Below are 26,685 nucleotides of genomic sequence, written 5' to 3'. Positions count from 1 at the left end.
TTTACCACAATTAAAAAACCCTGGATAAATAGATAAATTTAATTAAATAAAAACAGAAAATAAAATTGAGGTTAAAAAATTAATATGTGATTATACGTTGCCATTTATATAGTTATATAAAAACTTTAAAAATGCAAAATAATTTTGTATATCATGGATTCACACCCAAGAGGGGAAGTCTGGAACCCTATAAGCTATCTTCTAAGTCTCCACACACACCACTGGTAGATGTGAAGAGAGGGCCTCCAAGAACCAGCCTTACCACCATTATTCCTTGAAGCCACCAGGATTATTCCTATTGTTTCCCTTTCCCCAGCTTGTATCAGTCACCTCAGGAAGCTCAGAACTTCCATATCATTCCCTTATTGCTCAGGACATGCCTATTTCTGATCTCATCTCCCACTGTTACTCACCTCCCAAAACCCTTCCATCATGCTCTCTAGAACTCACTCACAGTTGTCAGCAAATTCCCCGTGTCCTGTACCTCTTCTTTGAATATCCCCTTCACCTTGTTGCTTTGATTCTCTCTAGAAACCTGTTTTGCCTACAATCTCTCAAGGGAGACTATTTTCACTCCCACCTCCTTAGTTCAAAACCCTTGGCCTCTAAATTCTCTCACTTACTCCCTTCTAGTCTCCTCTACCTGCCTCAGCCATTCATTCCCATGGTCATGCCTCTGGACCTTTACAAAGAACTGCATCCATCCCAGTGATCCCAATTTCAAACATCCCATTTTACCACCACCACTCCTATCTTTCCAACTCACTCCCTCTAATATTTCAATCCAACAATTCTCTTACCCTCGTCAAAACCAAAATCTTTGGAAACACTTACTCTTATTCTCACACCTTACACGGCTGTGTCAAGAGATCCTATGGTGCCAACTTCAACATATACCCAGAAGCCAACGCTTTTTACCACCTCCTCTACTCTCTCTTGCCTGCATTATTGCTGTAGCCCCCTAACTGGTTTCTGCACTTCCATCCTTGTACTCCTTTATTCTGTTGTCTCAGAAGCCAGAATGATCTTGTTTAATTCAGCCATGAATTAAACCATAAGACAGTATGAGATCATCAAAGCAATAAGTTCAGAGAAAAAAGAAAAGCAGTCAAAGACTGAGCCCTGTGGTACTACAACAGTTAGAGGTCAAGGAGATAAGAGAGAATCACCAAAATATACTGAGACATAACAGCCAGAGAGGTAGGAGGAAAACCAGGAGTACATGGTATTCTAGATGCTAAGCAAAAGCAGAGTTTCAAAGAAAAAGAGATGCTGTTTATAGGTCAAGTAATATTTTAGTCACCTAAAATATTAATTATTGGTTTTAGCCATGTATCTATTATTGGTGACTTTGATAAGTGCATTTTCAGGGATGTGGTAAGAATGAATACCTAACTGGGGTAGGATCAAGAAAGAATGGGAGGAACTATATTCAATATCTTGTAGTAACTTATGATGAAAAACAATATGAAAACAAATATATGTATGTTCATGTATGACTGAAGCATTATGCTGTACATCAGAAATTGACACAACATTGTAAACTGGCTATAGATATATATACATACACACACACACACACACACACACACACACACACACACACACACACACACAAAGAAAGAATGGGAGAACAGGAAAGCCTGAAGCATCTTGTCATACTAGAAAACTCAAACTCTGTCAAAGAGTCGTGTTAAAAGGACTTAGGAGCTACCTTGAATAGGCTCCCACTGGCCAAAGATAGGACAATTTGATCCTTAAAAAGGATAATAACTACAGTGAATTGAAATCATCAAATATTTTTAAATCCATGAGCTCATAATAATACTAAAAAAATATCTTTGGTCACTTTTAGAGAATGCTAGGCAACCAACTCATTTTCTTGAAAACTGGTAATTAAAGGGAAAAAATCAAACATTCAATCTATGCTTCCTATACAATCTACCATTCAGAGTAACTGAATAATTGATAAGAGAAGTTTCTTTTTATACAAGTATTACATTAATAAAGAGAAAATGACAGAATCAGGATATTATTATTTTGCAATCCCTAATAAATTAATGGATCTAGGCAATGATCACTAATGGCTGCTAATACCACAAAGAGCCTGATTAACAATGATCTGGGCCCTCACAACACACTTTGTTAGATAAACTGTCACCTGGACATACCTCACATCTCTCCCCCCATGCACAAACCAGAGGTGATACTTAGAAAAGAGCCTTGGGAGTTGATCAAGTCTGAGTTGGGGTCCTGGCTTTCCCATCAATTAACTGTGTGACCTAGAGAAAGTTACTTTATTTAAACTAAGTCCTGATTTTATTATCTATAAAACAGAAATAATAATCTCTGCTTCCCAGGACTATTGAGAGAATTAGCTAAATTACATAGGCACTGTATGTATCAATACTCTACCTCCCTCCACTCCCCCACCACAGTCACTCACCTATCCACCCTCCCTTTCTCTCTCTCTCTTTCTGGTGCCTCCCTTCTCTATACACACACCATCAAGGAACCATGATGTAAAGAGGTACAGGAGTTTTGGTTCATACCTCGGGTAATGCACCACCTTTGTCCTGGCAGATTGCAAGTAGATAGATGGAAGCTCTGAAGACCACCAGTGGAGGGTGTTCACCCTGGTCCTGCAGAGACAGGAGGAAGCTTTGCACAGCCACAAATAACTCCGCCTCTGAGACAAACCTGTGGATCAAGGAAAGTCTGAGTAAAAAAGGCAGATATGGCTATCTTACCTTGCCACATCCTCCCTCAGCCACTGTTCTTCTGCCCTAGCATGTCCACAGCCTTGTGACACCTTGTACAAAAAGTGTGCTATATATACTTAAAGCATTGTCACACATGCACAGCACATAGTTCTATGCATTGTGCAAGGCTCTGTTAGAGGCCAGAGACTCCTCATTCACACCTAGAAGGTGAATCATCAGCCAGCTGGACCAGCAGTGTTAAAGAGCAGGATGCCACTTCGGGGGTTCGGGGGTTCAGGAGGCCCTGCTTTAGCAGCCAGCCCACCTTTCTCTTCTTGTATCTATCATTAACATTTGCGTGTTCTGGGGAGAGGGTATAACTCAAGTGGTAGAGCTCATGCTTAGCATACACAAGGTCCCGGGTTCAATCCCCAGTACCTCCTCTAAAAATAAATAAATAAGTAAACTTAATTACCTCCCCCCTCCAAAAACAGTTTAGTTAATAGTATTAAACCCTCATGCATATGATCAAATGATTTTCAATGAGGGTGCCAAGACCATTCAATGGGGAAAGGACAGTATTTTCAACAAATGGTGCCAGGAAAACTGGATACGCAAAAGAATAAAGTTAGACTCTTACTTAACACGATATAAAAGAAAATTAACCCCAAATGGATCCAGACTTAAATGTAAGACCTAGAACTATAAAACTTTAAGAAAAAAAAAAAGCAAAAGTTTCATGACACTGAATTTGGCAATGATTTCTTGGTTATGACACCAATGGCACAGGCAACCCACAAAATGGGAGAGATTATTTGCAAATCATATATCAAAGAAGGAATTAATACCCAGAATATACAGAGAACTCCTAAAACTCAACAACAAAGAAACTAAAACGATCTGATTCAAAAATGGGCAAAGGATTTGAATAGACATTTCTCCAAAGAATATATACAGATGGCCAATGAGCACATGAAAAGATGCTCAATGTCACTAATTATTGGGGAAGCGCAAATCAAAACTATGAGATAATAACCTCACATCCATTAGGATGGCTACTATCAAAAAAAGTAAAAAATAAAAAGTTTTCAAGAGGATGTGGAGAAATTGGAAAACTTGTGCACTGTTAGTGAGAATGTCAAATGGTATAACCACTGTGGAAAATAGCATGATATTGCCTCAAAAAAATTAAAAATAGAACTACCAGATGATCTGGCAATTCCACTTCTGGGTATAAACCCAAAATAATTAAAAGCAGGGTCTCAAAGAGATATTTGTCCACCCTTGTTCACAGCAGCATTACTCACAATAGCTAAGAGGAAGCAACCCAAGTGTCTATTGACAGATGAATGGATAAGCAAAATGTAGTATACACATATACAATGAAATATTATTCAGCCCAAAAAAGAAAGGAAATTCTGACATATGCTACAGCTGATGAATCTTTAAGACATTATGCTAATTGAAACAACCAGTCACAAAAAGATAAATACTGTATGATTCTACTATATGAAGTACTTAGCATAGTCAAAATCATAGGGACAGAAAGTAAAATAGTGGTTACCAGGGGCTGAGGGCAGGAGGGAATGGACAATTATTGTTTAATGGGTATAGAGTTTTGCAAGATGAAAAGAATTCTGGAGATGGATGGCAGTAATGGTAGCTCAACATTATGAATGTATTTAATACTACTGAACTGTATACTATAAATGGTTAAGATGGTAAATTTTATGTTTGTGTATCTTACAATTTAAAAATTAGGAAAAATAGTAATGTGCCAATGTTTATGTCTTAGTTTGGTAAATGTACCATAGTTATGTTGGTATTAGGAGAAAATGGGTGAAGAGTATAAGGGAACTCTGTGTATTGTCTGTAACTTTTCTGTAAATCTATAATTACTCCAAAATAAAATATTTATTTAAAAACTAAAAATTAAATGTATAATAGCCATAATATAAATATTATACTACCAAAAGAATAAGGTACATGTACTAGCATGGAAAGATGTTCAAGATACACTGTTAAGTTAAAAAGCAAGCTGAAGACCTTATATTATATCCCATTCTGTGTATTTTTTTGAAAGAAGTATATTTGTGTTTTTTAAAACACAGAAGAGTTCATGGAGGGTACCTAACAACAGTTAACTCCAGCAGGTGCATAGGGAAATATTTTAACTTTATATTAAATCATTTTACTTGAATTTTTACAATAAGCATGATTCTTAAAATAAGAAAAAAAACTTTTAAAGAATCATGTGGGTCAAGTGATTTTCAATGAGGGTGTCAAGACAATTCAAAGGGGGAAAGAATAGTCTTTTCGACAATGGTGCTAGAACATCTGTATAAGCCACATGCAAAAGAACTAAACCCCTACCTCACACCATCACAAAAGTTAACTCAAAATAGCTATATATAATAGGTAAAACTATAAGGGAAAAGAACTACAGAAGAAAATGTAGGAGTAAATTTTTATCATTTTGGGTTAGAAAATAGTCTCTTAGAATCAATACCAAAAGCATAAATGATAGCAAAAAAAATACACAAATTTCATCAAAATTAAAATTTGATTTCACCAAATTTAAAAAAGTTTATGCTTCAAAGGACATCATCAGGAAAGTGAAAGGATAACTAACAGAACAGGAGAAAAAAATTGCAAATTGTATATCTGATAAGGAACTTATATCTAGAACATATAAAGAACTCTTACAACTCAGTTAAAAAATGGGTAAAAGATCTGAATTTATCCAAAGAAGGTATTCTAATAGCCAAGAAGCACATGAAAAGATGCTCAACATCATTAGTCCTTAGGAAAATTGCTAATCATTAGTCGTTAGGGAAATGCTAACCACAACACAAAAACCACTTTATACCCAAGAGGATGGCTATAGTCAAAAAGATGGACGATAACAAGTGTCGACAAGGACATGGAGAAATCAGACCCTTCAAATATTGCTGGTAGGATTGCAGCCACTCTGGAAAACAATTTGGAAGTTCCTCAAAAAGTTAGACATAGTATTACCATATGACTCCTCAATCCTACACGTGGCACATACAGAAAAGGAATAGAAAACGAGTTCTCAAATAGATACATGTACACGCATATTCACAGCATTACTATTCACAATAGCCAAAAGGTGGAAACAGCCCAAATGCCCATCAGTGAATGAATGGATAAACAAACTGTGGTACATACATACAATGGTATATTATTCAGCCATAAAAAACAGATACATGCTACAAACATTATGCTAACTGGATGAATCTTGAAAACTTTATGCTAAGTGGAAGAAGCCACGTGCAAAAGGTCACATATTATATGATTCCATCTATAGGAAATGTTCAGAATAAATCCATAGAGACAGAATGCAGATTGTTGATTGCCAGGAGCTGAGCAGAAGAAGGAATGAGGAGTGACTGCTTAATAGGTAGGAGGTTTTACTTTGGATTAATAGAAATGTTTTGGAACTAGACAGAGGTGGTGGTTGCACAACATTGTGAATATACTTATTGCCACTTTAAAATGGTTAATTTGTTACATCTATCAAAATGCATCAAATTGTACATCTGAAATATGTGTAGTTTATTGTACAGGAATCATACCACAATAAAGGTGTTTTAAAAATGGTTAATTTGTGTTATATAAATTATACCTCAATAAATTTTTTTTAAGTTTAAGGAAGAATAGTGCTTTGATTTTAAATTTTAATGGTATGTACAGTAATTTTTAAAACCAAAATAAACCACTGAAATTTTTTTCAGTGAACGAACAACACTTTCAGGGATATCAAGGAATTCATATTAGCATCCAGGCCTCTGTCTCTCAGTACTGTGACAATCCATCTGTCTCAACTCACTCTCCAAAATGTGAGCCCCTCAGGAATACAATTCTCACTTACCCCTGTGTCCCCAGTGCCCAGCAGCAGGCTTCAAAAGGATGCCTCTGTAACTATTTTTTGAACTGAACTTGGCTACAGGTGTTGGTCCTAGAACCAAACATCAGCCGCCAGCTCTGAGCACTGACCTGTCCCCGTGGATGTAGGCCAGGTAGAAGAGGAGCAGGATGCAGTACTGTCTCTGGCGAGCAGCTCCCTCCACATACTGGCGATCCAACAGAAAAGCAAGGCTTTCAGGGCTCCTGCTGTTTATCTGGGGCAGCCCGTGCTGAAGAAGCTCAGACACCGCAGAGAGTTCTGGGCAGGGAACAGGCAGGAGAAAGCCACACAGAGAAAATGGGAGAGCAAATAATGAGTACATGAGTATCTACTACATACAGAATACTGCACAGGGTAGCAAGGATACATGCAGGATAAAAGGAAATCAATCTCCTCTTTCTCTTTACCAGGAGAGACTCAAGGTAACATGTGGAAGGACATGGATATATTCATTCACTTGACAATGTTCACTGAGTGGCTACTCTAGGTCAGGCTGTGAAACACGGGCCCTACCCCCAGTAACTGGCAGCTGGTAGGGAAATACAGATAATGAGACAGATAATTGCAGGACATGTGATCGGCGCTACATTCAAGTGTGGAAAAGAAAGTGACTCATGCTGCCTGTGATGGAGAGGGCAGGTTCAAAGAGGAGGGAACTGCGGAAGGTAATACACAGGCAGAGAAAGGAGGGAAGAGACTCCTTGAAACAGGAAGCAAGGTGTTCAGAGGCCTGGAGGCATATAAGGACATGCCATGTTTAGAGGGCAGCAAGTTCAGTGTGACTGGACCATCAGTTTATAGATGTGGAGTGTCAGGAGTTTGGGAACTGTGTGATGTAATTTGTAACTGCACTGTGAAAGACCCTGAATGCTGAGTATAGAATCTGGATTTTATCCCGAGAGCAGATTCCTAGACTTCTTATGGAATCTCTGTTTTGAAAAACAAAGAGTATTTTAATACCTATGAAAGAAAAAGACCTCAGGGCTTAAATTTTGAATAAAGTCAACTTACCCTTATTTTCCACATTTCACCAAGGACAAGAGAAAACTCCATCACTGTCAGATATGCCCCACAGACTGATGTTTGGGGACGACGGCTGAAAGCCAGGGGAGTTAAGATGTTAAGACCTGGTTTTCAGATAGATCTTCCAGCAATCAGTGAAGATTGGTTGGAGGATGAGAGACTGAAAGCAGGGGGCCAAGTTAGAGGTCAAATGAAAGAGTCCATCTTGCCAGTGCAGTGGGCCAAGTAGAGGGTGAGAATGGAAAATGCCCCACACAGAGGCAGAGCCAGGTCAGGTTTCCTAATTCTAAGTTTAGTGCTTTTTCCACCAAAGCACACTATGATCAAGCATAATATCCTTGAGCCTCACACATCCACCTGCCCTTTCTCCTGTTGTATAAAAGAAAGAAGCAGTCTGTAAGGTTGGCTGCTCTTTCTGGTGCTCTGGGATTTGACAAGATCTCAGGGTCTGAGGGGGCAGATGTGTGGGACTCCTCTTATTCCAACGAGAGAGGGAGCTGCCAGCAGCAGGGGGCCGGTGCTCGTGAGCACAAGAGGCTGTGGTGATCTGACTGCCACCACGGCTACGTCGTCATGCTGCTCTCTGCAGGCCAGACCATGCCTGAACAGGCAGAGCTGGGCCCCACGCAGAGAGCCCTGGGCAGTACAGTGAGAGAACTAGGAGCCAAGCCACATTGGAAGGAGTGAAAATGCTCACCTGTGCTTCTGTCTCTCAGCATAGTGTCTGAGAAAGACAAAGGAGAAAGGGATTTGGGAAGGATGGGAGGAGAAGACACAATCCACATAAATGTAAAAAGAGGAAACCCAGCCAGCATCAATTCTCACCCACAAGGAGGGCACAACATTTGTTGAATGAGTGAATAAAACAATGATTAAATTGTTTTATCTTACAGCAAGAGGCAGAGGTCTAGGATAGAGGAACTCCTTAGGATAGAGAACATACCATAATGATCATTGTCTCCACAGCTGCACCTAGGCCTCCCCTGGCATGTAGCAGAAGCTCAGTGAACATTCAGCAAAAGGAAAAACTTCCAGCTCTCAGCCCTGCATCTGCTGTTCCCCCTACCTAGATTCTGCATGGGGTTCCTTCACCTCACTCAGACCTCTGCTAACATGTCACCTCCTCACCTCCTCATGACCACCCTATCTAGGGTGTACTTCCTCCTCCCATCACTATCACTTCACCCAGTTTTATTTTTTTCATAGCATCTATCCATTCCTGACATTGTATCTATGTATTTACTGTCTGCCTCTCCCACTTCATGAGAACAGGACTTTGTATCCTTATCAGTAGTTCCTGAAATAGTTTAGCACAAGTAGGTGCTCAAGAAATATCTCTTTTTTGTGTGTATATATGTATTTTTTTTAATTGAAGTATAGTTAGTTTATAACGTTTTGTCAATTTCTGGTGTACAGCATAATGTTTCAGTCATACATGAACAAACATATATTCATTTTCATATTCTAAGAAATATTTCTTGAATGGAGGAACAAAGAAATGGAACAGGCTGTTCAAGATACTTTGAGCAGTTTAATCCAGAATATATAAACAGCTTATACAACTTAATAACACAAAAACCAACAACTCAATCCAAAAATGGGCAGAAGACATAAGCAAGCAATTCTCCAATAGGCATGAGAATAAATGCACAATATCACTAATTATCAGAGAAAGGCAAATCAAAACTACAATGAGGTGTCACCTCACACTGTCAGAATGGCTATCATTAAAAAGTCCAAAAACAATAAATGCTGAAAAGGGTGTGGAGAAAAGGGAACCCTCCTATACACTGTTGGTGGGAATGTAGTTTGGTGCAGCCATTATGGAAAACAATATGGAGATTCCTCAAAAAATTAAAGATAGATTTACCATATGATCCAGCAATCCCACTACCAGGCATATACCCAAAGGGAACTCTAATTTGAAAAGATACATGCACTCCAATGTTCATAGCAGCACTATTTACGATAGCCAAGACATGGAAACAGCCTAAATGTCCATCAACAGATGACTGGATAAAGAAGATGTGGTATATTTATACAATGGAATACTACTCAGCCATAAAAACCGACCACATAATGCCATTTGCAGCAACATGGATGCTCCTGGAGAATGTCATTCTAAGTGAAGTAAGCCAGAAAGAGAAAGAAAAATACCATATAAGATCGCTCATATGTGGAATCTAAAAAAAAACAAATAAAGCATAAATACAAAACAGAAATAGACTCACAGACATAGAATATAAACTTGTGGTTGCCAAGGGCGCAGGGGTGGGAAGAGATAGACTGGGATTTCAAAATTGTAGAATAGATAAACAAGATTATACTGTATAGCACAGGGAAATATATACAAGATCTTGTGGTAGCTCACAGAGAAAAAAATGTGACAATGAATATATATATTTTCATGTATAACTGAAAAATTGTGCTCTACACTGGAATTTGACACAACATTGCAAAATGATTATAAATCAATTAAAAAATGTTAAAAAAAAAAAAGAATAAATTAATGCCATCTGCAGCAACATGGATGGACCTAGAGATCATCATTCTAAGTGAAGTAAGCCAGAAAGAGAAAGAAAAATACCATATGATATCATTCATATGTAGAATCTTAAAAAAAAAGGACATTATAAACTCATCAACAGAACAGAAACGGACTCGCAGACATAGAAAACAATCTTGTGGTTACTGGGGAAAGCTGGTGAGAAGGGATAAATTTGGAGGTTTGAGATTTGCAAATGTTAGCCACTATACATAAAAACAAATCTTAAAAAAATTTCTTCTGTATAGCACAGAGAAGTATATTCAATATCTTGTAATAACCTTTAATGAAAAAGAATATGAAAACAAATATATATGTATATGCATGACTGGGACATTGTGCCGTACACCAGAAATTGACATATTGTAACTGACTGTACTTCAATAAAAAAATTGTTTTTAAGATACTTTGAGCAGAGTCTCTGGAGGTAACAAGCAGAGAGCAAGAGGCCTGGTGTGAGGGACGATGCAGAGAAGACGGTCACGGGGAGGAACTGGTCTTGATGAACTTTAGGGTCTTTTCGACCCTTAAAGTCTAAAGGTCCAAGAACCTTGGATTCCATGGCTCTCTGATTCTATTATCTCACCTCCCTAGGAGGTAACCTACAGTTTCATCATTTCATGATTCCATGGTTCCTCTAGGTGGCTTTAAGCCAAGATATCTTATCATTGTTCTGGCTCACTACTCAGCAAATCAGCAAGGCATCCAGACTCTAAAATACCACCAAGGACCTCATGAGTGGCCAAACTACAGCATCTTACCTTCTTGGGAAGGTAGTCCTGTCTTCTCTGGAGCTGAGAGGAGGTTGATGCACATGTAGTAGAGGAAACTGGAACACACCTGGTTTAGGGCTGAGTGACTTAGAGGGAGAAGAGGAAAAGAGAACAAGAGAAAGAACATTGCTACTCTGGCTGGCACAGCATTATCCCTGCCATGTACTGAAGCACCACTGCTTTGTGTCAGAGCCCAATGAAATTCTAACTATGGCCCTGGTAGAGGCCCAGAGGTGGCTATGAAAAGTAAGTATGGAACCTGCTGCCCACAGATGTAACTTAGGCACTTGGCCCATATAGGCATTCACTAAAAGTTGACTGAAAAAAATAAATCAAGGAGGGCTAGTAAGCTCCAATTTAGTAAAACATATAAACAAAAGTGTTCTTGGATCAGGAAAGGGCTGGGAGTACCAGAAAAGAGGAAGGTATTGAACCAAAAATGGGTAGTTAAGAAGAACTACAAACATCCAACATTATGACTTTGAATCCAGGTGGATCCCCATATTCTCTCCTGAAAGTTTGCTGTTGTATTCAGAGATATGGAAGGAGAGCTAGATACTGCACTGTGGTCACCTTGAGGGCTATAGGCAGTAACAAGTGGAATCTGCCAAGTAAATGCAGAGACAGGTGGTAAATCAAAAATGGGGAGGCACAGAAGGCTGCTCTAAAAACCTAACAAGACAGACTGAGGCAGCAACCTCTCTACTTTGAATAAGAGACTTTCTCCTCTGGAACTGCTGGTCTGGCAGCAATTAAGAACAGGACTGTCTCAACGGACACTGCATCAACTACCCTGTGAGGGCTTCAGCTTCCTTGTTTATAAAATGTGAGGTTAGACAAATGATCTCTAAGAGCCCTTCTAGTTTTGATGTTACAGGTGCTTATCCAAGTATCACATGGAATGAGAGTCTTATAAGAACTAGATTAAATAAAACTACAGAAGAATGTCTAGCTCATACCACCAGTTGCTGAGTAATTGACATTGTGTCAATCCCCCCGCAATCCTATGACTAAACCACATCAATCAGAAACTTCCACTTGTCCAGTGAAGAAGGACATTTGACCCCGTTGCCACTATCTTTACCTGGGATCATACATACCTCAGGCCGCTGCAGAACCTGGCCTTCAGTTCCAGGGTCAGTTGTATGAAGGATGAGGCAGCTTGGGAGAAGTAGGAAGAAAGTAGAGACTTAAACCAGGCTCGTTACAGAGATTCCTAAGTCTGGGTGGTTCTAGTTTTGGAGTCACACAGACCTAGGTTCAAAATGTGCTCCATCACATCTAGTAGTGTGAATCTGGAACATTTATTTAAATTCTCTGAGATTCTGTTTCGATATCTATACCTCACAGGTTGTTGTAAAACTAAGTAAGATAAATGCATATAGAACATCTAATAAATACTCAGCTCTGAGTAGATGCTGAATAAATGTTCATCTTCCTTTCTGATGGACATTTTGCATTAGCTGGTGACCCTGGCCCAGGCCCCTGCTTTGCCTGACTTTCCCAGTCTCTCTATTCCCACACCAGCCTGCAGCTCTCTCTCAAAACTGATGTCTGTCCTGCCTATCCTGGGCCCCTGTAAAGGCAGGATTCTAGACAAGTACATCAAGAGTTCCCACCACACCCGCTCCAATGTTGGGGAGAATCTGTATTCTATCCTAAGGCTAATGGATGGGACATTTTTCAGTCCTCGTTTTACTTCTGGGATGCATTTGACACTCATGACCACTCCCTAATCTACAAAACTCTCTTCACTTGGCTTCCCTAATGTCATATTCTTCTGGTTTTCTTCCTTCCTCTCCAACTGTTCCTTATTAGCATTCTTTGGAGTCTTCTGCTCCTCCTGACCATTGAATATTGTGCTTGACTTTGTCTTGGTCCTTTGATCACCTCATTTTACACACCCTTGAGGAATCTCGCCTGCTCCCCACTAGAGAATCGGCCCCACAAGAACAGGGGTCTATTTTGGTCACTGCTACATTCTCTGCTCTAGGACAGTGCCTTTCATGTAGTAGGTACCCAATAAATGTTTATTAACTGACTGAAAGGCTGGATGCTGAAACCTTCTATACCTACTGTAAGGAAAACAATGTTGCCCGCCATCCCAGTTCTTCAAGGATCAAGCCGTGAGCCACTGCAGTCACTCAGCCCACTGACAGTGCGCCCTGAGGGGAACTCATGATGGAAAAAAACCAGGAAACATTCTGTGCTTTGGATATACTGGCCCCTAGATAGTTAAGATGCATATCTAAGGAAAAATTTCAAATGACTCTAGATCCTTGCATCTTTCCCATATACAAAAAAGCACTAGAATTCAGTAACTTGAGATGTTTGTTCTTTGTGACTAACAGTAATCTTCTCATGCTTGACTACATATTTTCCCAGCAAAAAAGTTCATACATACTCTGGCTCCTCCCTTACCTCTTCGGATCAGTTCCTCAGAACTATCTGATAGGCTATCTCCTGGGCTATAGTCCTTAGTAAGTTCCCCAAATAAAAGTTAACTCACAACTTCTACGTCATGTGTTTTTTCCATTAGTTGATATTGTATTTAAAGATCAGATCTCTCCCTTGACTTCAGACACATAGTCAATTACCTACCTAACAGCTCCACTGGGACATGCAACAGGCATCTCATGCGTACCCACATCCAAATTGATGACATCCTCTATTGCCTTCTCAAACCAGATCCTCCTATAGTGAGCCTCCTCTCAATAAAAAAACACCACCATCCACCTAGACGGCAGACAGATGCCAAGGTATCACCCTAAACTATTCCCTCTCCCTCATGCCCTACATCTAATTGTTCTATCCCTCCCACCCCACCCACCAACACAACCTTAGTTCCTAACACCAACCTGAGTTAATGCAAGAGGCTGAACTATTTGCCTCCAATCTTGCCTCCCTCTAACTCATGGTCCACACTATTCCAAGAAGAATCTTTTCAAATCAGCAATCTGAGCCTGTCGTTCCCCTTCTTTAACACTCAAGTACCTAAGATAAAGTCCAAATTCCTGACATGATCAACAAGGCCCCGCACAACTGAGCCCTGGCTACTTCTCTATGGTAGAATTTCCACTGCATGCTATGTGTAAGAAATAAAAGAAAAGACAGTAAATGATAATGATAAAGGGCAAGCATAGCACAGAGATTTAAAAAGCAGACTCTAGAGCCAGATTAGATTCCCTGAGTTTGAATCCTGGGCACATCACTTCCTGTGTGACCTTTGGAAAGTTGCTCAACCTCTCTGAGTTTCATCAGCAGAATGAGGACAATCATAGTAAGTACTTCTAGAGTTTTCAGATAATTAAATGACTTAATACATGAAAGCATTTAAAACAGTATCTAAAACATAGTAATAATTTCATAAAAATTATTATTAGTTGTTAATTATTACTATCATTCTCTCTACTCCCTTTTCTTTTTTCCTTTTTTAAAATATGGAACACTTCACGAATTTGCATGTCATCCTTGTGCAGGGGCCATGCTAATCTTCTCTGTTTTGTTCCAATTTTAGTATATGTGCTGCCAAAGCGAGCACACTCTCTACTCCCTTTTCTGTTTTTGGTTAACCCCACTTCCTATTTTCATCATCACTACACTTTCTAAGGAGGATAAAGGAGACTCTGACTCTGATTCCTGGGCTTATTCTGCAGATTGAGGCACTTACAGGGTGAAAACTGGAGACATGGGAAAGGAAGGCTTACATTTGAAAGAGAAAAAAATGACTGAGAGAAGAAAATATATACATGCAAGAAGTACTGGAAAAGGCTGAAGGAGTCAAGAGCCACCTGGGTTCAATTTTAGGAAGGTAATTCAGTACAGTATAGATAGTATCTTTCATACAGAGTGCTGCCACTCGTCTAGAAGGCATTTTCGAGTATGTGGGGACATTTTTCACCTGTCACAATGACTGGGGATATTTCTGGCATTCAGTGCTCAGGAGCCAGAGATGCTAAACATCTTGTGAGATCCGAGGGAATGTGAAGTATGAGATTAATGGGGAAAGAGGTGTGCTGTGGGCTCTGAACTGGAACTTCCTTGACATTCTCAAAAAGTATCAATTAATTTGAGAACTGCCTTTAAGGACTTTTGATTGCTGGATGACATTCCCTTCCACTCAACCCTGGGTAGAGTGTGGATGCTGATTCTGAATGAATACATAAGCCTCTCATCTACAGGCTATGCTCTCTTTGAGAACTCTGAGCAGCTGCCCAAGCAGCCTGCCTCCCTCTCAAATTCCACACCTGCCAGCTCCCTACCAAGCTTCTTGGAGAATTTCTCCTTCATGTGAGGGACGATGACAAAAAGGCTGTGCAGAATCGAGAGGAAAACCTCCATCAAGGCTGGGTGAGTAGCCTGCTCCGAGTATCTCTGCAAAGAACCAGAGGGGAGAACACAGCCCATCAGGACTTAGCCTTTGAAGAAGGGAGAGCATCAGCAAAACTGGCATCAAATCTAGCAATCATAGACTAAACCCCTTCATTTGAAAAGCACAAAAAAGCTAGGGGCTCTGCAGTTACAAGCCCACATCCAAGGCTTACATCTGCCACTTCACAAACTGTGCATGATCCTTCACCTCTCTGGGCCTCCACCAAAAGAAGTGAAACAGAAATAACCAGTCCTACCTCCCAGAAACAAATGAGATCTGATGTGTAAAAGACACTTTTTAAACATAATGCTGAGTGACACTCGCGTTTCTAACATACAATAATATAGTTTACAAACTGCCTTCACATTTATTTTTCATGTGACCTTTGAACAGAATCATGAGGCAGCCTGATGTGGTAAACAGAGCTCTGAATTAATAGTAGAGAAATTTGGGCTCCATTTTAAGCTCTGCACAAAGTTGCTGTGTGCCCTTAGGTCAGTCACCCCCTCCCCTCTCACTGTATCTCTTCCCTATATGTAAACAGTCGGTGCCTCAGGGACATGGTTCTTATAGATATCTTTCATGTGGTTTTTAAGCCAACTTTTTTTAAATTAAAAAAGTAATAGATGCTCATTAAAGAAAATGTGTAAAATATAGAAAAGTTAAAAGAAAGAATAATACAGTAATTCTATACCTGGTTCCAGATAAAGCTCTAACACTTCATAAATCTAAGAGGAAGGGAGAGCAGATGAGGAAACTAATGTGAATTGCCCAAGCGTTAATGTTGGTGCACGCCAACAAGGGCTGCAACCCATGTCCTGACAGTTGCCCACCTGAAGACCCTCGCATGCTGGCTTAAAGACTTCTTCAAGGCAAAGAGGCTCTCTTCCATTAGAACCAGAAAATGCTTCCCTGCTGCCACCTACTGTTCCTACTGTGGGTGTTTTCGAGCTATCCTTTCCCAACTAATAGGCTCTTCGCTGGCTCACAGGATGTCCAAACCTCAAACAGGACAGGACTCACGTAAGGTCATCTGGGAAGTCAGCAGCCCTAGACCCTGCTCCTCCTACCACCTCCATCTCAAGTCAGATCAAAGCTAGATCTCTCTTCACAGTGGCCATGTCTCATTTTACAGAAGTCACATGTGTTCCTTAGTTAGGTCTAAATCACAGATATTCCTGCTGCTCATTACTATGCAGAAAAACACATGGGTTCAAATCTCAGCACTGTCATGTACTTGCTTTATAACTATAGAAACATGACAGCCTCATCTTTAAGTTGGGGGAAATTACAGGACCTATTTCACAGCATCATTGCAGGATCAAATTAAGTTACAAATATAAGGCATTTAGCATTTCATTAACATTACCTATTTATTAGATTATTATTACTGCTTTCTAGTTTTTCTTAAGTGGCATCTATTAGTTTTAGAATAAAACACTATGCTACAATTTTAAAACCAAAGGAAAAGTGGCCACAAGAACAACACTGCTGAGACCCTCAGGAGGTCCAGTTGAGTAGTCGACTCACTGCCTTGTGCCTCTCAGCCTGGTTTGCTCTCACATCCTTCTCCTCCCCAGGCTTCATGCTGTCGATGGCTCAGGGGAACCTACCAGCACCATGGGGATACACAGGGAGTCACAGGCACTGAGAAGAAATTCTGAGAAGGCCTCCAAGGTGTCTTCTTTCTCAGCATTGGGAGCTGTGAATGGATTCTCCTGGGCTGAAGGCTCATTCTGGAATTCCACAGCCAACCTGAGAAATCAATGTGTGAGTGTATCTACTACTACCAATGTAACATAAAGGTTAAAAGCATCCTCCCAGGGGAATACCCAAGCTCAGAGTCTAGGGAAAGTATCCCTATCAGTAGATCTAGCAAAAATTCAAGAGGTCTCAGTGAGGGAGAACCTGGTCTTTGGCTACCTCTCCAGCTTCGTGCTCCCTATCCTCTCTCTCTCATAATACATGACTCTTCCACCCTACTACATGTACTTCCCTGAGCATCCCATGCTGTTTGCTGTTTCACATCTCTGCCTTTACATATGATGCTCTCTCTACCCATAATGCCTTCCCCTGATTTGTGACAACCTAATGAATTCCACATATGTAAACAAAACTCTCTTCTGCAAGAGACAGTAAGCTCCATGTGGGCAGGAGCTAATCTGATTTATCTTTCTATTCCCACTATCTACCACCAGGCCTGGCACACAGGAGATACATTTGTTAACGTGAACTGAATTTATCAAACAAGCTCTCAGTGAACACCTAAAGGGCTAGGTTATCTGGGAAGAGAAACAAAGCTAAATGAGATACAACCTTGTCGCACAGTAATGAAAGCTTCACCAGGAGGGAATCTTTAGAAATCTCCTATTCTAGCTACTTGTCCTCACACCTCCTCCATACACCCCCTCCACACCCCAAACACATGCCCAACCTCCACCCCAGCTGAAGTCCTCTCCCTATGCAGCAAAGCATCAGAGATCAAGTATTGCTTCCAAAACTTTATCCTTTGTCTGATTCCTTTTTACCCTCATCTTCCATACTGCTACCACCGCAGACCACAGAGGCCCCTCACCTGCAGGCATTCCTAAATCCCTCCAGAGTGCTCAGGAGGAACTTTCCCCTTCCAAGAATGGCCTTCTCTGAATCTCTGCTGGAGGCATGGCCCTGAGGTGAGAAGGAAATAGAGGAAATTATTGGTCAAGTACCTACTGTGTGTCCCAGTCTTTGCTTAGAGGACTACAGACCTCTTCCTCTCACACTGGAGTATGCCAATCCCAAACACCTAACACTTTCCAGGAGATCCTAGGTATATCCTCACAAATATAGCCATCTAATACCTCCTTTAAAAAATAGTAGAAGGTGGAAATATGAACTACCTGCCTCCTGTGAACCATAGGAGTGGTTTTTGTTCTATTATATGCAGAAAGCTGTCACAAGCTGGTAGACATTAGCCTAACTGGCTGTAATGTCCATGTTAGTTGCTCCAAAACACACAAAAATCCCTACCCCATCAGGTGTGAAGAGCTTAGTTTCCAAAGTTAATCTTGAAAAACATAATCAGCACTCACATTAACAGTATCTTTTCTGATATTTTAAGTCCATGGACCATTAAAAGCTAACAATTATGACACACTACACACTGGCCAGATTCTAATGTTCTAGTGAATCCAGCCTTAAATAATTTAGTGAGCATGTTTACCATACCTGCTTGGATGATACGAAAGACAAAGTGTGTAGTATGCTTGGGTCCAAACACCCTGGGATTTACTATCCAAACTTGCTAATTTTGGACCTTAGAGAAAAATTATTTAATCCCTGTCACTTCAGTTTCCTAATAAGGATAACAATTATTAAGCCTCACAGCTCTGCAGTTAGGAAAAAAAATAACATCTCATTATAGGTATGTGTGCATGAGAAAAAGCTATAAAGTAGCATATAAAGGTAATGCAATGTACTAATTATCTTCTAAAGACATTACAGCATGCTCTCCAGAAGAAGCAGGCTGCAGTGCACTGACCAGGGGCCTCCAGTTCAATGGGATCTGGGAAAGATCTGCACACCGGCTCAGCATGGCTTCGAGCAAGGCCTGTAGTTCCTTGTACAGCACAGGTAGAGCACTCTGATGGTCCTTCCTGCATCCAGAGAGACAAAGGCAGGCTTACTGTGGGGTAACGGTACTCTAAGATACCCTCAGGTTCTCGGCTGATGGGGGGCATGTGGAGAATCAGAACATGGGTCCAGAATCTGATCTGATAAAAATCCTTGCTCTAACACTTATCTAGCTGCATGACTGTGCACATTCCCTATCCTCTCCAGATCTCAGTTTCCTCATCTATTAAGTGAAAGTTAACAGTACTCTTCTTACAGAATTATTCTAAGGATCAAATTGGATAATATATGTCAAACACTCAGCATGATGCTTACTAGATAGTAAGTCCTTATAAATGACATCTATGTATATTATTATTGTTATTAAGGATACAGAGGGTTTTCTCACTGAGAAGGCCTCCTGGTGAAAGAAGGACTATCTAGAACTGGAGGTGCATCAAGAGATGTCTATGGCCAATGATGTCAAGTAAGTGATAAGCTCTCTTGGTGAAGACAGATCAAATTTGCTCTCTGTTACCTTGATGAGGAAAACCAAGTTCAATAGGTAAATGTTATGAGGACCCAGATTTTATTTCAGGAATATAAGGAAGAATTTTCTGAGAGTCAAGACTCTATAAAGGTAGAGGGGACTATCTAGGAAGAAGTGAGTTCCCTATTCCTGGAGATTATAAGCAAAGACTGGAAATTACTTTTGGAGAGTCAATCATTTTGAGTGTGGGGTAAATGTGGAAAGTAACACTTAGGGTCCATCTGAACTTTCATATTCTATAGACTCAGAGGAGACAAGAGTCATTGATGAGTCTAATTGTGAGCTCCAAGAGGCCAGGTAACAGTTCTGCCTTTTCATTTCACCTAAACAGAGGTAGATGCATTGTAAATTGATGCTAAATAAAAAAGATGTTACATAAATGACTATTTGACAGGGTATAATTTAGCTGTATTGATTTCCTAGGGATGATATGATAAATTACCACAAACTGTGTGGCTTAAAATATCAGAAATTTATTCCCACATAGTTCTAGGGGCTAGAAGTCTGAAACCAAGGTGTTGGCTCCCTCCAAAGACTCTAGGGAGGAATCCTGCCTTGCCTCTCAGCTTCCAGTGGTTGTGGGCAATCCTTGTCATTCCTTGGCTTATAGCTGCATCATTTCAATTTCTGCCTGCTTCTTCACATGGCCCTCAGTGCATATCTGTGTCCAAATCCCCCTTTCCCTTATAAGAGCTCCAGCCACTGGATTTAGGGGCCCATACACATCTTAATTCAGCTGTAACTACAAATGCCATATTTCCAAATAGGGTCATGTTCACAGGTTATGGGTGGGCATGGATTTTAGAGGGAAGCTATTTCAATCTAGTGCAGTAACTAAGGAGAAACCTATGTTAACCCTCATTTCTGGGCCTCCTTTTTTTTTTAACACTGAGAGCAATCTGTTGGGCCTACTAATAGGTGCTCAGTTAACTGTATATAATGAGGGCTTGATTTCCCCTTTCCCTCTTCATCCCTGGAAGTTCTAACTTTCTATCCTACACCGATTGTCAAGCCTGGTTTGGTCATCTTTAAATTCTTTCAACAGTTCTCACTCCTCATTCCTCCTTCCCAGAGACCATCTGAACCACTCCACCTCAGAGGGACCACCTCAGTAAACAGTCTGGGAAATTCAAGTCAAAAGTAAAATCATCTAAGGATAATAATCAGCCCACTACCTATTACTCTCCACAACTCTGACCCAATCAGCTTTCTGGCTTCTTCATGTACTATTCCCCTTCATACAACCTGTTGGCCAGACTGGCTACTGTACCCTCAGTAATCCCTAATCTTTCTTGCCCACATGTTTTGGCCAACTCTGATCCTTCCACAAATCTAAAACTTTCATCCCTCATAGCACAGCTCAAATACAACCTCCTGCTTGAAAGGTGGTACCAATCCCCCATAACACCAACCTCCTAGGAGACTTCCAGCTCTGCATGGGAACTTCTGATTGACTTTTGCTCTTCTCTATGCCTTTGTTACCCTGTTGGTTTACTAATCTCAGCCTTGTAGGGGTTCATGCCCCAGATTTAGAGATTCAAATCCAGGAAAGCACAAACGGGGAAAAAGACCAACTGAAGCCATTATAATGTAAATGCTATTTTTGGTTTCAATTTTTAGAAGCAATCTAGAGTCAAATGACAAAGACTTAAATATGGTTACAGAAGAGACTATAAATGTGAATGACCTTTACAGCATAAATTAAAGGTACAATTCAAAATCATAGGTACAGCTGACATGGAGAAGTAGAAGGTGGGGAGAAGGGAAAGGAAGAATGGGAGTGCCAATATACTCAGCTAACCAAGCAGGCAGTCAAGAGATACTGCTTCAAGTTGAGGAAACAAGAAATACAAGTTTAAAGTATATCATTTAAAAGTTTGAAGATATAAGATATTAACTAGCAAAAATGCCAAGGAAATGTAGAGAAGGCAAAATAATGTGAGCTAAGTCTTGATCTTTCTTACTGGTGAGTCATGAATAATGTCCTAAATTGACAAATAAAGAAATAGCATTACAAGCACATTATTTAGATTTAGGGAGATAAATCACCAGAACTAAAACCAAAACGAGTTAAAATTAGTTTCCTTTAGGAAGTAAGGACAGGGGACTGTTCCTTTTCATTATAAACCTTCAGCATATTTTACTTTTTATCATTTAAATATATTACTTTGTTGGATTTCTTAAAGGGAAAACACAGAAACAATGTAAAACTTCCTATATAAATAAACAAATAAATATAGGTCTTCTCCACTAGTCTTTTCAAGATATCAAGCTCTTACTAAGGAATGTGTTCCCATCTTGACCCTAGGATCTCTCAGTCTCACCATCCACTTTAACATCCATCATTCATATACTGACTATCTATTAGGAGTGAGGCGTACAGCAGTCAGAAAACTGACATGGTCCCTGATCTCTTGGAAATTACATTATATAGCAGGGGAGACACAGAACAAATGAATAAACAAGAACTGTCAAGTGTTTGGCAGGTACTATAATAGTCAAATGGGTCAGTAAGGGAAGGATGCTCTGAACGAGACCTGAGTGATGGGAAGAGGCCAGTTGTGCAAAGATTCAAGGGAAGAGGATTTCAGGCAGAAGGAAAAATTAGTAGGAAAGGAAGTGGGGGGAAAAGTCTTGATTAAAATAAATGGTGCTTGCTTCAGCAGCACATATGCTAAAATTGGAATGATACAACGAAGATTGGCATGGCCCCTGCGCAAGGATGACACGCAAATTTGTGAAGCGTTCCACATTTTTCTTTAATGAAAAAGAACATGAAAATGAATATATGTATATATATGCATGACTGGGACATTATGTTGTATACCAGAAACTGATACATTATAACTGACTATACTTCACTAAAAATAAAATAAAATAAAACAAATGACTGAGTTTTAAAAAATTACATCCACAAAATAAATACAGAATAAAATCCTATTTTAAAAAGTACAGAGAATTGGAAAGAACTCTTTCAAATTAAAAATACGAAAGCAGAAACAAAACACTCAATAGTAGGGTTAAAAGATAAAGTCAATAAAATCTCCCAGAATCTAGTACATAATGACAAAAAGATGAAAAACTGTCAGAAAACAAAGAAAATTAGATGACCAATCCATGATGCCCAATATCTGAATGGCCGTTCCAGAAAGAGCAGAAAGACAAAATTCAACAAAATTTCGCTGACCTAAAGAACAAGTATTCCCTGTAAGCTGCTCTGGCTTTGACAAGCCTTCAGGTTCGTGCAGAGATGGGAAGTTCAGCCTGTCTGGGTCTCTCACCTCAGAAAGGCAGAGGTGGCCTTCACTGCCTCAGCCGCCACCTCCAACACAGGGCTGCTCACTGCCTCTTGGAGAGCACGGCCAGCATCTCTGCACATGGCTGAGCTTGTGAACAGCTTGATCTCCTCTGGCTGCCTGAGAGATTGTAAATGAAGAATGAGTGTGTGGACTCCTATCACTGACCCCACCAGGAATAAATACTTCACTTCTTTCCTTCTCCAGTCTGGCCCTACAGGCCTGATGCTCCTCCACTTTGCTCACCGAGTCAGGATCTCAGCAAAGAGCAGCAGGCCCTGCTTGTGCAGCTCAGTGTTGTTCATCCTCAGGCTTCCCTGTAGGCTCCTCACCACCGACTCAATCCCTACCTCAGTGACATAGCAGAGGCCAGGATTAGTGTTTGGTAGTTTCTTCACTGCCTTCCCAGGAGAAGTGAGGGCTCTGAACAGCACATTTTCTGGCAGCCCTCATGGAGAGGTCCTGACAAAGTTAGGCTGACGGGACGGGACTGTGAAATCTTTGAGAGTAGGCACTTATCTGATTCATCTCTGTCTCCCCAAACCCAGCACAAGCCATAGCACAGGCCTTGGCATTTGAAGTATTTAGTCAATGCCTACTGACTGAGCTACACCTTCTCCGCTAGACACACTCCTATTCTTCCTCAAAGAATCAGGCTGGACCTCTACTCCTCCAGGAAGCCTTTCCCTGATCCACTCAGGCAGAGATATGAGCCTCCCCTGAGCTCCTATACCTCTCGTACTTCCCCTCTAGCAGAGCCCTTGTCAGCTTATTTATATCTCTCTCCCCTTCCAGAGGACAGGGACCTTGTTATATGTATCTCTAAACCTCCAGGTCCCAGCCTGGTACCTGACATAGAATAGGAACCCAGAATATAAAAGAATGACTGAATGTGCCCAATCTAAAAACCTAGATGTGAAATAAAAAGTCTCAGACAAGGAAGGTATCACCAGGAAGGAAGAAGAACAGTGTCAAAAACATTTGGAAGGGTGAATCAGCAAAACCTGGGGACTATCTAGATGGATAGATATCTGGGGCACAGGAAAAGATTGACTCCAAGGCTGAGTAAAGTTGTTCTTAAGGTGCAACAGGGATTCATTTAATAGCCAATAGGAGTGCCTTTCTCTTGCTAAACATATATACTTTTGCTAATCAGTGAAGAACAGAACTGTTTGGACATCACTGCTTGCAAGTGGAATCTGGTAATGAGTTTGGACTGATGGAAATGACCAGACCAGCAGCCCCCTCCAAGGTGTAGGCTAGGCCCCCATCACTGTTGCAGCTACTTAACTCCAAAGAGCCATCCACCAATGCCAGAGCTAGTCAAGGACCCACACTACCAACCGTACACCGTGTGGCACTTGGAAAAGAAGAGTGGCTCTTCTGCCAGGAGTATCAAGCAGTTGTAGCTAGACCAGACAAGTGCTTCACTGGAAGAGGAAAGATGCTCAAAGAGGAACTCTGGCCAGGGAGAGGGAGAGAAAACAATCAATGACAGCTATGTGATCATGATCCCTTAACTAAAGCTAGGGCCTTAGATTTATTCAGCATCTCACACCTGTCACTTCGTCTTTTCACACATCCTCTCCATGAGACATGACCATTAATTCACAGATAAACCTGGAAAATATCTTCAGGCTTATGATCTAATCTCATCTTTTTAACCTATGGGGAAACTGAGACCCAGAGAGAGGTATGGTTGGTGGTAGAGGTGGGACTGGAACTCAGATCCCCTAATCTCAGGATGAGTAACAGCATGATGCAGAGAAAAGAATTCTGAGAGCTAAAGAGCTTTAATTTTGTATCGCTTCTCTGCCAAAAACTAGCCTTGTCAATTTAAACCAGTTATTTCCTTTCTCTGATCTTCTATTTTCTTATTCATAAAATAGCAAAGATGAAAAACATAGTAAAGATGAGGACCTAAATGTGGCAACATTTACAATGCATCTCAGGGCATATTTCCTGGCTCATTATGAGACTTCAAGAAACATTAATTCATTTTACCTCCCTAGTCCACAGGTCTTTCCACCACCCCACATTAGGTGTTTGTTCCTAGATGGTCAAATTAATGAGAAAGATCAGTAATAAATTGCTCAAGGTCAAATTAGAAATCTATAGCAGGAGGATTCAGACTTAGAGGCCTGCTTCCTAGAGTCTGTCATGCACAATGAACCTACCACCAACCCACCCCCCAAGTATGCATATCAAAGAACCCTCAACAGGACTGATGCTGCTGCAACTCAAGGGTCTTTAGTCAGAATTCTGGGGTCCTCAGAAGAGAAAGTTAGAAAGGGCCTCCTACCTGGGATGTCAGCATGGATGAAGGCCGGCGCATGCTTTGCTGGTGAGTGGACCAGTACTGCAGTTATACAATGGGCACTGGCCACCTGCAGAGTCTCATCTCTGGAGAGGAGAAGCTGGAGAAACAGGCAGCAAGATGTACCACAGTCACAACACTGACAGGACCAGAGGGGAGTGGCCTGAGTGCCTCAGGGCAGGAGCCTGGTTTGTCTCTGAATCCCTCCTACACTACTGAACAGGCACAAGGATGGTGCTCAGGGAGAGCAGTTATGGATTATGGAAAGGAGTCTCCATGAACAGCAACAGGTGAGAAATGAAAGAACACAACAGCACTCAAAGAACACTAAAATCATCACCAAGAAGGGCTCAGGCCTTCATTGACAAAAGTATTTTCACAGCATTTATCTGGTTTTAATGTTCGCAACAAGCCTAAGACATAACAGGGGAAGGTTCTACTATGAGCTTCACTTCACAGAACATGAAGAAAAGAGTTAACATTGCAGGCCCAAGACTGTTATCCTTAGAAAGGCCTGCCTGCAGGTTGGCCACTGAGTGGGTTTGGGAAGTTGAATTTCAGGAGGGTTCCCAACACTCCCAGAACTGGTAAGAGTGGCTCACTGTGACTAAACTATTTACACAAGCAGTGTAGTTTATGCTGAACACCAGCTTTCTTCTTGGGAATCTGGAATTTTGGTATGTGCTAGGCAGAGGGTACCTACGTAACCAGCTAGCTCCCAACAAAAACCTGGGGCACGGCGACTCTAAAAGAGTCTCCCTTCTAAGCAACGTTTCACACATGTTGTCACAATTCACTGCTGGAGAAATGAAGTGCATTCAGTGTGACACCACTAGGAGGGGACTCTTGGAAGCTTGTGCCTGGTTTTCCCCCAGACTTCATCCCATATACCCTTCCTCTTTGCTGATTTTTGCTTTGCATTCTTTTGCTGTAATAAATCATAGCTATGAATATAACTGTACACTGAATCCTGTGAGTCTTCCTATTGAATCACTGAGCCTCAACACTCAGAGGAAGGAATTAAAGCTCACTGAGGTTGTTACTTACACCAGGCAACACAGCTAGTAAGTAGCAAAGCTAAGGTACTTTCAGAAATCAATGAGAGTTAACTGCAACCACAGATTTTAAGTGTAGCAAAAACTGGCCTTCTGGGGGAAAATGACGGGTAGAACATATAACACAAGACAAAGGAGAGTGTGCCTGATTTTAGAGCTTCAAAGGAAAAAGACCAAGTCACACACATCTGATAGAGATGCATCTAAGGTCTGTAAGCTTAAACTCATCTCAGTCATGTTAGACTTAAAAGTGGACACATAAACAGCCTTTCTGTTAGTATATAAAGGAGTTTCTAGATATTAATCTTTAACTTGTTCTCTTTTATATAGGAAATAACATGTGTTTCAGACAAGCCTCCTGATGCTAACCATTACTGATGCAAACCACTATTTTATGTACCACCAAGAAAGAAAAAAAGCTATAATTAAACTGTTACACCATTGATGATAAAATGTCTCCCAGTTTCAGAGCTGTTAAAATGTAAGAAAAAAAACATGTCTTAGAAAAATGATATTTAACCATTAAGCAA

General features: G+C 40.6%; 1 protein-coding gene and 2 non-coding genes across 7 annotated transcripts in view; 1 reads left to right on the top strand and 2 right to left on the bottom strand.

Annotated features, from left to right (window-relative positions):
- MEI1 (meiotic double-stranded break formation protein 1) overlaps positions 1-26,685 on the bottom strand; it is a 58,375-nt gene that overhangs the window by 20,568 nt on the left and 11,122 nt on the right. For 3 of the 5 annotated variants that reach the window (XM_072973607.1, XM_072973606.1, XM_072973604.1), the window contains 12 exons: positions 25,086-25,200; positions 24,128-24,244; positions 23,030-23,129; positions 22,769-22,903; positions 18,867-18,981; positions 17,922-18,013; positions 16,960-17,101; positions 15,222-15,348; positions 12,075-12,135; positions 10,963-11,060; positions 6,723-6,891; positions 2,553-2,700 (listed from right to left, as the gene is read on the bottom strand). In XM_072973607.1, the coding sequence (XP_072829708.1) occupies positions 2,553-2,700; positions 6,723-6,891; positions 10,963-11,060; positions 12,075-12,135; positions 15,222-15,348; positions 16,960-17,101; positions 17,922-18,013; positions 18,867-18,981; positions 22,769-22,903; positions 23,030-23,129; positions 24,128-24,244; positions 25,086-25,200 (1,419 nt within the window). The remainder of the gene's footprint in view (positions 1-2,552; positions 2,701-6,722; positions 6,892-10,962; positions 11,061-12,074; positions 12,136-15,221; positions 15,349-16,959; positions 17,102-17,921; positions 18,014-18,866; positions 18,982-22,768; positions 22,904-23,029; positions 23,130-24,127; positions 24,245-25,085; positions 25,201-26,685) is intronic. The other 2 variants (XM_006207134.3, XM_072973605.1) reach the window with 2 other exon arrangements.
- On the bottom strand, positions 14,409-14,515 carry LOC116277524 (U6 spliceosomal RNA). Its single transcript, XR_004186986.1, has one exon. It is a non-coding gene; the product is annotated as a U6 spliceosomal RNA (small nuclear RNA).
- On the top strand, positions 22,138-22,244 carry LOC116277525 (U6 spliceosomal RNA). The gene has a single exon (XR_004186987.1). It is a non-coding gene; the product is annotated as a U6 spliceosomal RNA (small nuclear RNA).

The sequence above is a fragment of the Vicugna pacos genome, chromosome 12 (assembly GCF_048564905.1).
Source record: "Vicugna pacos chromosome 12, VicPac4, whole genome shotgun sequence".
In the NCBI taxonomy this organism is placed as follows: Eukaryota; Metazoa; Chordata; class Mammalia; order Artiodactyla; family Camelidae; genus Vicugna; species Vicugna pacos.
This window is presented reverse-complemented; position numbering and strand designations above follow the sequence as displayed.